This window comes from Oryctolagus cuniculus, chromosome 5 (genome assembly GCF_964237555.1).
Source record: "Oryctolagus cuniculus chromosome 5, mOryCun1.1, whole genome shotgun sequence".
NCBI classification, from domain to species: Eukaryota; Metazoa; Chordata; class Mammalia; order Lagomorpha; family Leporidae; genus Oryctolagus; species Oryctolagus cuniculus.
In genome coordinates this window covers 16554918-16568410 of record NC_091436.1, presented here as the reverse complement: position 1 = coordinate 16568410, position 13493 = coordinate 16554918, and the positions used below count along the sequence as shown (strand labels likewise).

The following is a 13493-nucleotide window of genomic DNA, read 5'->3' as shown; positions in this document are numbered from 1 at the left end:
TTTAATTAGATGAAAATTTATGTAAAAGGTATAAATAGCTCTTCAGTATAAAAATACCCTAAAGAAGAATTGAGAAAAACAGTGGTAGTTCCTCTTACCACCCAACTACAAACTCAAACCCTTTCTTCTTCATGGACAGATCCTCCAAACATTCTAATGAGGTCTTCCTGTTCTTCCATGCATAGGAGTATGCGCAAGCACACATGTGTACATATAAATATATATATCAAGATAAATATGAAATGTATTTTTGTTTGCTGACACAAAGGGGATACCATATATAATGGTATTTCAGAGTTCATGAAAAGGGCTGGCACTGTAGCACAGTGAAGTGAGGTGCTGCTTTGAATCCCAGCTGCTCCACTTCTGATCCAGCTCCCTGTTCCTTTCCCATGTACCTGGGAAAGCACTGGAAGTGCTTGGACCCCTTCCACCCACAGAGGAAACCCTAACAGAGTTCTTGGCTTCTAGCTTCAGCTTGGTCTAGCCTTGGCTGTTGCAGCCATTTAGGTAGTGAACCAGTAGACAGAAGATCAATGGATTTCTCTTTCTCTGTAACTGCTTTTCAATAAATATATCAATCTTTAAAAATAAAGTTCATAAAAACTGAATTAATGTGTAATTCTCATGAGTTTTTTGAAGTACCATTAAATGATCTGTGACTGAATTTTTCACCTAACTTTCTAGATTTGTTTTCACAGATATATTACATTCCTTCTAACTACATATAGCACTTTATTGTAAAGATAAGAAAACTGGGGGTAAAAAAGTAAGCCATTATAGAAACTATTCAGAAACCTCAGTATATTTAATCCTAACTTTCTACCACTTGGGATACCTGCATCCCATTCTGGAGTGAATGGGATCAAGTCCTGCCTCTACTACTTCTGATGCAGCTTTTTACTAATGTACCTAGGAACCATAATCAGCAGATGATGGGTCAGGTAATTGGGGCCCTGCTACTCATGTGAAAGACGAGGATGGAGTTCCTGGCTCCTGACTTTGGCCTGGCCCAATGCTGGCAAACATTTGGGGAGTGAGTCAGTGCATGAAGATATCCTTTATGCTTTCCTTTTAAGGTATGCCCAAGAGGGAATGTGACATAATCTATATCCAAGTAAGATGCCATTTCAGTAAGTCTAAGATTTAAATTCTGTGATAAAACACACCATCATAGTTTAACTGGCAGCATTTTGCATGGCCTGTGACATTGTATCATGTCTCAGATTCAATAAAATATAATACATAAACTTTCTTGTAGCAAATTATGTCTATTTAGCATACACGATGCAGTGATATATTTGTATTGAAAATTCCCATTAACCAAAACTCCAGAATGTTTCTTCCCTCAAAGTACAGCAACTATGCTCTTTAAGATGGGTTTCATGTAAATTATGATCTCCTGCACATGCAAAATTTCTTCCAGTGTATTCCTAACACAGTTCAACTGCTTCTCATGGGTAATGGTTTTCCTGCTTATAATCAATGAAATGAAAATAGCTGTAATTCCTATAAAGGTACAAATGTTTGCTCTTCACTATCCTTCCAGAATTATTAGAATGTTTTCTTGAGATTGTGAAATGTATGAAGTATATTATTTACAACGCAAATTTTACCTTAGGGAAAATAGTTCACCCATTTTCTGCATGACTTCTTTGTGAGATAGTTTCACTTTCTTCCCAGCTTTTAAAGCCTGTTTGGGAGAGAAGGAAAAAAGCCCACATAAATAGCCAGTCCCTTGTATCCAGAGGTTCTGCATCCATGGATTCAATCAACCTGGATAGAAAAGTAAAAAAAAAAAAAAAAAAAAAAAAAAAAAAAAAAAAAAAAAAAAAACAAACAAAAAAAAACATCTGTATTGTATAGATTTCTTTTTCTTGTCATGATGTCCTAGACAACACAATGTAACAACTTTTATAAGGCGCATACATTGTACTGCTAAAAATTACCTAGAGATGACTCACAGCATACAACAGATATGCATAGGTTATAGGCAAATACTACAATATTTTCTAGAAGAGACTTGAGCATCCACAGATTTTGGTGTCCTTAGGGGGTCTAATCCCCTACATATTCTGAGACATGACTGTATGTATGTACATATGTGTGTATACAGACATACACACACACACACATATATTTTTAATAAGTATTAGGTCCATAAAGCAAACTGTAAAGAAGCATCATTCTGACACTATGCAAACATCTTGTGGATGACTGTCTCCCAGATGCGTTTTAATTCATCCTGAAATATATCCAACTTTTTTTTTTGGAAATGATTTATTTTCATTTGAAAGGCAGAATGAGAGACAGAGATCTTTCATCTGCTGGTTCACTCCCCAAATGGCTGCAACACCCAGGGCTGAGCAGAAGCCAGATGCCAGGAACCCCATCTGGGTCTCCCCTGTGGGTGGCAGGGGCCAACCATTTGGACCACCTTCCGCTGCTTTCCTAGTACGTTAGCAGGGAGCTGGATCGGAAGCAGAGTAGCTGGAACTCAAACAAGCATGCCAATGTAGCATGCTGGGGTTGCAAGTGGCAGCTTAATCTGCTGTGTCACAAGGTCACCTTCCCCCAATCTTATTAAGTAGAAGCTTTATATTTTAAGTTTCCCCCCTCAGCAGCATTTCCATACCTTTGTACAGTCTTAAACTCTTATTGGAAAAGCAGGGTCTCTTTTCCTAAGTATAATTACCTTATTCTGTTCCAGTGAGAACAAAATTAATTATAATAATTTTAACATACTGAAATTTTAATATTACAATATAACTACATACTAAAATATTTGACTATAATTATTATTCATGACATTATTTCTTTCATAATTTAGCTAAATATTTTTTTCATCAAGAACAAGTGGTAATAGTCTTCTTTCTTAAGAAAGATTTATTTTCTTGTACTTTAATTCAGTTGCATTAAAAATATTTCAACGAGTGGGCATTTAGCCTGGCAGTTAAGATGCCTGCCTGCATCCACACTGGAGTACCTGCGTTTGATACCCAGCACTGGTTCCTGACTCCAGTTTCCTGCTGATGTAGAACCTGGCAGTCAAGATGGCTCAAGTTACTGAGTTTCTGCTACCCACGTGGGTGTCCTGGATTAAGTTCTCAGCCCCCAGCTTTGGGCCCCAGCTCCAGCCATTGCAACTGTTTGGTGAGTGAAACAGATGGGAGTTTGCTCGTTCTCTCTGCCTCTCAAAAAAATAAAATTTACCAAAAAAAAAAAAAAATTGCTTTGTCACAAGAAAACAATTTCAAGTTTTAAAAAGTTGAAAATAATCAATATAAAATTTATTTCCTCATTTTATATGTAACTGGGAAGCTTTTTCTTTGTGCTTAAATTCAGTATAGCTTTATTATTGTTGTGACTATTTTTTTGTTGTTAACATGTGTTGTTGTATTGGGAAATTTTATATTTTCTCTAACTAGAAATCAATCCTTGAAAGCAAGCATAAAATTGATATAATTACCTCTGGAATTGACTGAATAGACTCAATAAACTTATCCAGTGTTGCTTCCCAAATAGCCAGTTTCACTGGGAAAAAAAATTAACAATGGAATATTTCTTTATCATCATATTCATGTGTACACGAAATGCATAATTACACAGTACCTTTGTTGTCATTTCAATGACAGTTTAAGAAGCAAATGAGTTAAAATCTGACAGTGAAATTTAAGAATAGTTATTACTGTAGAGGACAGAACTGAAGTAGAACAAGATCCAGGAAACTGAACGGGTTTCCAAGCCCTGTTTGCAGAACACAGGTGCATATAAGTCAATTCCCGACTTTCTAATTTCCGATTCTACATCCTTGGAAACCCAGATGGGGTAAAGGACCCCCTGACGCTGTGGCAGCTTTGCAGATGGGGAAGGAGGGACACTTGTGGGAGCTCTCCATGAAGCTTAGAAAGCTCTGAGCTTCCCAGGAAGGTACAGACATGCTGCAGCAGCAGCCAAAGGCGGGCTCAGGGGACTGAGACAGCTTACTCAGGAGCACGGATCTTCCACAATATTAGAGCTGCTGTGACACTCTGCCCCTTTCTTGGGAAATGCCAGAGGGTGGTTTTCTACACACAGGCCTGGGCTCTCAGTGTGGGTTACATGCTACCTAAGTGTAACAGTCACACAGCGAGACAAGCAAAGGAAAACAAAGGCAGTAAAAAGCACGGGTAAAATACTTCTGGAGATGGTAGGCTTGATCAACACAGATACTAGATACTGTCTTTGATAGTAACTACTATTGAGGGAGAAAAAGGAATGCTAAGGATTTGTTGAATGTTCTTTGAAAACGAGTCAGAATTTTTACTAAAGGTCTAATCTTCCCTTGAGAAAATGGCAACAGTCAACAGCACTCACTCACCTGAAAGACAAAGAGCATTGGAGAAAGCGAATTTCTCCAGAATGACATCGTCTAAATCCAGCTCCGAGTTTAACCTGATTTCCCCTCTGTGAAGTTTTGACTGCCCCCTGCACAGACAAAGAAAAGGGGATCTTCTAAATGTGAAAACATTTTATTTTCTTTGGAAAAAGCCACTTTACAATTTTTCTTTCTAGAGGTCATTTTGACAGTTTCTATCAGTCATATAAATGTTCTCATATGTTTTGATGCAAATAATTCCACTTCTAGGAATTTATCCTAGGAAAACATTCAAAGATGCAAAGAACACTTTGTGAATATACCTTTTTATGTCTAAAAGTTGAACAGTAAAAAATTAGAAAAGAAACTAAATATTCAGTAGGACAATGCTTCAACAATAGTTAATTTTCTAAGAACAAAAATTATAAAGCGTATTTAGAAGTATATTTAATAGACAGGGAAAACATTCATAATAAATTGCTATGGTAATGATTCCAAATATAAAACTATACACACAGTGCAATCTAAAAATCACACCGACCTGACCGGGAAGGGAGTGAAACAGGGGAGTTTGTGAGAACTCACGGAGTGCCCGAAGGGCTCTGGTAGGGACTTGGGACAGGGGGGAAGGAACTGGTGAACATAAACATCACGAGTGAGCATGAAGGGGACAGGTAAACGTCCACCCAGGAAGCCGAGACCAGGGAGGTGGACACAGGGCCTGCCAGAGGCAGAGCCTGCCCTGACAACACCAGAGGGAAGGGAATGCAGACCTAGAGCAGAGCTGACAAGATGCTTTACTGGAGCCAGCAGGAACCTGGGCTCCAAAGAGCAGGGCAGAAGGTTTTACCCCTCCAGCAACTGTAAGTGTGCGTGTGTGTATGTGTGTGCACGCGTGTATGAGCACGTTTGCAGAACTGAGTGCCCAGTAAGCAACAGTGTGATCTGGAAGTAGAGTGAAGGAGGAGAATGCATGGAACCGGGCCACAGGGCCGAGGGCTTAGTAATTAATACAATCCCATCAGCTCTCCATTTGTTGTCTCTTAGGTTCACACCCTCAGTCCCTGGCAGCCCCTGGGCCTAGGTCCTCAGTCACCAGGCAGGAGCCTTAGGCAGGAGCCTCACTGAGCCCCACCTGAAAGCCAGGTAACTGCCTTGGCAGGGGTTTGTCAGACTGGAGATGACACGGAAGAACGCTTGGAAACAGTAATTCTTGTCATCGGCTGTCTTCTCTCGTGGTCTTTCTGTAGCTGCTGAGTCTCTGGAACGTTCCAAGCTCTGCTTTCTACACTTCCTTTCTTAATCCACAGCAACCATCTCTCCTGTTTCACTGGACAGCAGCTCCACAAGGAAAAAGACCTTTCTGTCTCTTGCCCATTGCCTTCTGCCGCGCTCACTGCTCTCCACCTTCCCCACCTAGCTGAGAAGGAAATCCGCTGGCCCAACGACATCCACTCACCCGACCTGGGACGGCCCCGCAGGCTCACATTCCCCAAGGGTTCTCATACCCAGCCCTATTACACTCCCTTTACACATCCCAAATCAGCAGAACGATGTGGACTTACTAGAGAGAAAACTCTTCTGAAATAACATGATCGGTTCATTCTGATGAAGGTATACTATTTTATTGATGTAGGCTGCCTACAAAACTTTAAGTCTCCCATGTTCATGTTTATCTCCTCCACTGTTTCACCTGGTTTATTTCAAGTGATTAAAGTTACTTACTCTACTTTTACGTAGTTAAGCTCTTCGTTTTCCCAGTGTACCAACGCAATTTCATAGGGCTGAATTTCATGTTTTTCTAGAACTTGCATCACATGTTTCCTCTAGAAGAAAAGGAAGGTTAAAACTGAAATTAAAAACTAATTCCCGCAGTGCGAACGTCACAATGTTAATGATTATAACATTTTTTCCCATTACATTTAACAGTGTGTTTTCTATTGCTTAGTTTTTAAGGAAAAGGCAAGTTCACTGTGACATTATACCAATCAGGTTGACCTTTTTTTTTTCTTTTTAATGTTTGGGAAAAACAAGTAAGCATAAAGGAGTAAAAAAAATTATCAATATCCCACAACCCAAAGGAAACCAGCAGTAACATAGTTTGGTAAATCTCTAAAGAAAAAGCAAAGGCCAACATACTTGTAAAATCTAATCTTCGAAAACACAGAAGTAGAAAGTGAACGACTTTCTTCTGGTGTGAAATCCTAGTCCCTAGAGGCAATCATGATTAGACATGATGAATTTTCTCCCATACTTTTTATTCATTTTACTTTTTATATGAAATGGGATCATACCATACATGTGAATCTTTTCAACACTAGTGTCCTTAATGGAGGAACCAGAATTTATTTCATCATCTTAAATGGTCATTCATGGGAGATATTTTTTTTAAAAGATTTATTATTTATTTTAACGACAGAATGACAAAAACAGAGGGACTCAGATACAGAGACCCAGATACCTTCCATCTACTGGTTCACTCCCTAAATGGCTACAACAGCCACAGCTGGGCCAGGCTGAAGCCAGCGGCCAGATACTCCATCTGGGTCTCTCACACTGGTGGCAGAGGCTCAAACACTTGTGCTGTCTTCCGCTGCCTTCCTACACATCTAAGTAGGAAGCCGGGCTGGAAGCACATTAGCTGCGATTCAAACCAGCACTCTGATATGGGACGCTGGTATCTCAGGAGCAGATTAATCTGCTGTGCCACAAGGCCAGCGCCATGGGAGATTATTTTTACTCTTTACTCTGATAATGCCTCAAGACACCATCTTTATTTATGCATCTATCTTCATGGCCTTGTGGGAGTATTTCTTTAGGAAATATTAGCTCAAAAGACACACACACTTATAAATCTGATAAATATCGCTAAACTGCTGTCCAAAACGGTTTTTCCAATTTTAGAACTCAAGCATTTGTACTTTTATACAAATGCCTATTTATTGACTATCTTCCCCCTCCCCATCACATGAGGGTATATTTCCTAAACTGTGATTCCATGAAGCTTATTTTTAAATAAGATCTGATATTATGTTGGTTATATTTTGTAATCTGCTCGTTGAGTTTAACTATATCATATACCTAGGCAGTTTTCTAGGAATATGATTCTTAAGAGTTGTAGTATATTTTATCCTATGGATATGTAACAAGCTTCCCATTATTGCATATTTTATCTATTTATAATATTTGATATTGTAAATAATGCTTCGATGAAAATTTGTTCATAATTCATCATGCATGAACTGTGATTATTTCCTCTGGATAACTTCTTGAGTATAAAACTGCTGAGTTAAATATAAAACCTTGATGTTTATTACCAAACTGTGGCTTTTTTTTTTTTTTTTTTTTTTTTTTTGGTAAAGCTTTATTTATTTGACAGAGAAGGGGAGTCTTCCATCTGCTGGTTCATTCAACGAATGGCGCAGCAGCCAGGGCTGGGCCAGGGCAAAGTCAGAAGCAGATTCTTCCAGGTCTCCAACATGGGAGCAGGGGCCCAAGCACTAGGGTACCCACCACTGCTTTCCAAGGTTCATTAGCAGGGAGCTGGATAGGAAATGGAGCAGTTGAGACTTGAACCAGCACCTAGATCAGATTCTAGCGCTGCAGGCTGTGGCTTAACTCACCCTGGCCACCCAACTGCTTCTAAAAAGGCTGTGTACATACTAAACAAATCCCGATTTGGCTACTGAAGAAATCATTTCCCATGAATGATATAGCTTAGAAAATGTATTACTTGCAAGTAACTGTATACATTATTCATTTTATACATTATCACATGCTAAAATACTTCTGTCGGTTGTATAGCTAGGATGGTTCTGACTTTCCATTCAATATTTTTTTTTTTCTTTTTTTTTTTTTTTTGACAGGCAGAGTGGACAGTGAGAGAGAGAGAGACAGAGAGAAAGGTCTTCCTTTTGCCGTTGGTTCACCCTCCAATGGCCGCCGCGGCCGGCGCGCTGCGGCTGGCGCACCGCGCTGATCCGATGGCAGGAGCCAGGAGCCAGGTGCTTTTCCTGGTCTCCCATGGGGTGCAGGGCCCAAGCACCTGGGCCATCCTCCACTGCACTCCCTGGCCACAGCAGAGGGCTGGCCTGGAAGAGGGGCAACCGGGACAGAATCCGGCGCCCCGACCGGGACTAGAACCCGGTGTGCCGGCGCCGCTAGGCGGAGGATTAGCCTAGTGAGCCGCGGCGCCGGCCTCCATCCAATATTTTAAATTAGTGAGGGTTAATTAAAGATTTGTACTTTTAGAGGCTTTTTATAGTTCTATATTTCACTTATACTTACAGTTTTGTCTTTCACATTCCAAAACACAGCAGCTCCTTCCCTGATTTAAAAGAACAAAGCAATCAACTAAGTTAAAGGTAGAACACATTCTTTAGGGTCATAATAAGGCCACGTTCAGATAACTTATAGGATGTTTCCAGAATGAAATTTTCAAAAAATATGATTCACTTACTGATTTGACAATATAGTCCCTAGGCAGACTTGCTAACATAAGAGCCTAGAGAGAGTTTAAGGTGTACTCGCACATGAGGTCTCACCAGCTGAAGTCTCTGGAGAAGTAAGATGGGCTAAACTTTAGCTGAGAAACTACAGAAGGGCAGAAAGAGAATAGCGAGGATGTAAAGACAGCAGGAGACAGGGCACGGGCCAAGGCTGAGAGCACTGAAGACAACGGGAGTGGTGTCTACATCAGCAGTCAATGGAAACCCACATTTACAGACAAAGCAGGGGAAGATCACTAGTTTCGAAACTCTATTTCAAAACAGGATTTATCAGAGGATTCCTGACACTGATGAACTGTCCGAGCTAAAACAAGAACCAAATGTTGATTTTAAATCACGTACACATTTCTGAACAGATCCTTTGTTAAAGAGGTATACCTGCACCTTGGGTGGCCACCATTCCCTGCCCATGACCCCGTTTCCCACTGAGGTTTCTCTCCTGTCTCACCTGAAGAAGAACACTGTTCCAGGATCACCTTCTTTTGCAGAACTTCCCACACCCATCACCAAAATATTTGCTGCATCTGTGGTTTAAAGATCAGTGAATGAAAGCTATGTCACAGGGTGACATAGGTTTAAGAGTCACTTATCAACATTTTTATAAAGTACTTAAGGTCATTTATCTACCATGATATGCCCATAACTCAATCTCTCTTTCTACTAAAGTTTGATAGGCTTTAATATATTAAATGACTCCCATATTATTTTGAAATAAACTATTTTCATATTAAATTACTTTGCTATTATTGTTAGTACATTTTAAAACTGTTCACCCACACCCTTTTTGATTAAGTAATCAGTCCAACTACCAATTATTAAAGTGCTAGGTTCAATAAAACTAAGGTTCAAGAATTAAGCTTTGGGGCTGGCGCTGTGGTGTAGCGGGTTTACAGCACTGCATTCCAGATAGGCACTGGTTTGAGTCCCGGCTGCTCCTCTTCCAATCCAGCTCTCTGCTGTGGCCTGTGAAAGCAGCAGAAGATGGCTCAAGTGTTTGGGCCCCTGCACCCATGTGGGAGACAAGGAAGAAGCTCCTGGCTCTTGGCTTTGGACCAGCCCAACTTCAGCTGTCCTGGCCATTTGGGGACTGAACCAGAGGATGGAAAATCTCTCTCTTTTTCTCTGCCTCTCTGTAACTCTGCCTTTCAAGTAAAATAAATCTTTAACAAATTAAGCTTTTTATGAAATTAAACTAAAATCTGAAGTATTAATATAACTTCCTTTAAACACCATTTCATCAATAATGTAATTTGAATATTCTCAAATTAATCATTCTACTGAACTTAAAAATTATCTTTTTATTTTTAATTGACACATAATTATAACGATATCTATGGGGTATGGTATGACATTTAAGTGCATGTATACGGTGTGTAACTGGCATTTTTAACATCTTAAACACATATCATATCTTTATGTTGGCAACATTCAAAACCTTCTCTACTAGCTATTTTGAAATATCCAATAATTATTGTCAATTGCATTCACCGTACCAAGCTACAGAACATTAAATGTTATCCCTCCTACCGAACTGCAGCCCTGCAACCCATTAACCATCCTCTTTCCATCCCTCCCTTCCCCACACTCTTCCCAGGCTCTGATGATTTTTAAATTCTGTTGTATGAAGTGTGGCCCAATAGAAAATATACAGAAATAAAAGATACTGAACATTTCTTTCGTTTTTTTTTTTTTTTTTTAACAGGCAGAGCTAGACAGTGAGAGAGAGAGACAGAGAGAAAGGTCTTCCTTCCATTGGTTCACCCCCAAAACAGCCACTATGGCCAGTGCGCTGCACCAATCTGAAGCCGGGAGCCAGGTGCTTCTTCCTGGTCTCCCATGTGGGTGCAGGGCCCACCCTCCTCCACTGCACTCCCGGGCCACAGCAGAGCTGGACTGGAAGAGGAGCAACCAGGACAAGAATCCGGCGCCCCAACCGGGACTAGAACCCGGTGTGCCGGCGCAGCAGGCAGAGGATTAGCCTAGTGAGCTGAGGCACCGGCCGATACTGAACATTTCTAAACATATCTGATTTCCAGGTTAATTATGAAAACTACCATTAAAATCATTTGTAGTTATTTTTAAGTTTTCACATTCAAATAATCAGTGTTATTAAACAGATTAATATACCAAAATTTATCAAGAATAGTTGCTTTGCATATTAAGGTAATAATATTTATTATACACACATATTCTATAATGCACATTATAAATGTTAACATACCAAAAATATATTATTAACTTGCAAAACATATATTTCTAAATATAAATTACTATCTTCAAAATTTCAGAATTTCTGGGAGAAGTTAGGGGACAGGTTCTTCAGACAGAGCCCAAGTCTTAAAGTACCTCTTTTGATGAGCTCTAACTTCCCATGGAACTACATGCTGTACCAGTCAGAGGTTTTCTATGTAGCCAGAGTAACACAAATTAAAAGAAGAGACCCAGGCATGGAGACCCCCAGCCTGCAAGGCACTGAGCCATGCTGCTGGCATCTTAGCCAGGGATGCACCTGGGCAAGTTTTCATCTTACGGGCTCTGGACAGATTTTCTTTTTTTTTTAGGTTTGTTTATTTATTTGAAAGGCAGAGTTACAGAGAGTTAGAGGCAGAGAAACAGGTTTTCCATCTGTTGGTTCACTCCCCAGATGGCTACAACAGCCAGAGCTGAGCTGATCTGAAGCCAGGAGCTTCTTGCAGGTCTCCCACATGGGTGCAAGAGCCCAAGACTTGGACCATCTTCCACTGCTTGCCCAGGACATAGCAGAGAACTGGATCAGAAATGGAGCAGATGGGTCTTGAACCAGCGGCGCCCATATGGGATGCTGACTGCAGGTGGTAGTTTTACCCAGTATACCATAGCCCTGGCCTCTACAGCTGGTTTTCTAAGTCAGCTACAACTTGTTTTTGTTATCAAATGGCACAGATCATCTGTTCAAATGGTCAAGGCTGGAAAAACCACAAGGACATCATAGTTGTTTTCCTCTTTTTATCTGACAGGTAGAGTTATAGACAGAGAGAGAGAGAGACAGGGAGAAAGGTCCTCCTTCCATTGGTTCACTCCCCAAATGGCCGCCACGGCCAGTGCTGAGCCAATCTGAAGCCAGGAGCCAGGTGCTTCTTCCTGGTCTCCCATGCGGATGCAGGAGCCCAAACACTTAGGCCATCCTCCACTGCCCTCCTGGAACACAGCAAAGAGCTGGACTGAAAGAGGAGCAACTGGGACTAGAACCCGGTGCTCATGTGGGATGCCGGCACCACAGGTGGAGGATTAACCCAGTGAGCCACAGCGCTGGCCCCCACAGCTGTTTTTATATGGACTCAATGACTCTCTTTAAGATTTTCCTCTGTGGGGCCGGCGCCCTGGCTCACTTGGCTAATCCTCTGCCTGCAGCGTGGGCACCCCGGGTTCTAGTCCTGGTTGGGGTGCCAGTTTTGTCCCGGTTGCCCCTCTTCCAGTCCAGCTCTCTGTAGTGGCCTGGGAAGGCAGTGGAGGATGGCCCAAGCACTTGGGCACCTGCACCTGCATGGGAGATCAGGAGGAAGCACCTGGCTCCTGGCTTCGAATCGGCATAACTCCTGCCGTAGCAGCCACTTTGGGGGGTGTGTGTGTGTGAACCAATGGAAGGAAGACCTTTCTCTCTCTCTCACTAACTCTGCCTGTCAAAAAAAAAAAAAAAAAAAAAAAAGATTTTCCGCTAGCAGGGAGATTTCCAACCTGCTATTTTTGCTACTCTGGGCTAAATTCATAAATTTTGTTGTTATGAAGATATCTGAGTTTTACTATAAAATTTTCTTCCATCAAAATGTCCTAAGTTTTTCATTTTTCATTAAATCACTACTTTCTTGAGAATCCTTCCTGAGACTAACCTAAAATCCTCGAAATATTTCTTCTTATATTCATTGTGCTTATTGTCTATTTTGTGATTTGTTTTAAAAGCTCTTCCTATTTCTATCAGTTTTAGCATTCTGCAGTACTAAAATAACTTTCTGACATGACAGGAAGTTGTTTGGCCTTTGATCATCTCAAGGAAGAGTGATCCTATAACTGAAACTTAATAAAAGCACACTGATTTTATTCTGAGAACTAAGTCCTCTGTAAATACAATTTCTTTTCTTTACATGTTATTTGTATAAAAAGATTAAATGCCACTTTAATGATAAAATCCTTTCAACAGACAATGAAAGGCAAACAGGTGTATGCTTCAGACGACAGAACAGAAAATGATTTTCTAATGCATTTTAACATACTTGGCCCCAGGTTCAAGCAGAAGTACCTCTAGGCAAGCTTGTTACTTCCACGTATCCGTGGGAGGTCAGCTCTTGGGACAGACTTCCCAGGTGATACTCGTCTGCTGTTGCGAATGCTGTGCAGTGCATCAGGTCCTGTCGCAGAGAGAGGAGCACAACACGGTTTACCAAGAGGCTGACACACCTGTGCGACGGCAGCTGTGTCCCCTTACGCGACTCCAGCTGCAAAGCTGGTGCTGCAGAGCTGTCTTCAGAAACCTCAAAGGTTTCACACAAAGGATGCGACAAGGATGAAGAGACAGAGGGACCTGGAGACAAATTTCAGCTCATTCTACCAAAGATCTTGCCCCTACAAGGCAAAAAAAGATGGAGCAAGATACA

At 40.9% G+C, this 13493-nt stretch overlaps 1 protein-coding gene across 5 annotated transcripts in view; it reads right to left on the bottom strand.

Annotated features, from left to right (window-relative positions):
• Window positions 1–13493, bottom strand: part of RMND1 (required for meiotic nuclear division 1 homolog) — a 46199-nt gene that overhangs the window by 14933 nt on the left and 17773 nt on the right. For 4 of the 5 annotated variants that reach the window (XM_017345423.3, XM_002714941.5, XM_051854232.2 and 1 more), the window contains 7 exons: window positions 13139–13247; window positions 9314–9389; window positions 8645–8684; window positions 6083–6183; window positions 4361–4467; window positions 3470–3534; window positions 1617–1693 (listed from right to left, as the gene is read on the bottom strand). In XM_017345423.3, coding sequence (XP_017200912.2) covers window positions 1617–1693; window positions 3470–3534; window positions 4361–4467; window positions 6083–6183; window positions 8645–8684; window positions 9314–9389; window positions 13139–13247 — 575 coding nt within the window. The remainder of the gene's footprint in view (window positions 1–1616; window positions 1694–3469; window positions 3535–4360; window positions 4468–6082; window positions 6184–8644; window positions 8685–9313; window positions 9390–13138; window positions 13248–13493) is intronic. The other variant, XR_007922790.2, reaches the window with a different exon arrangement.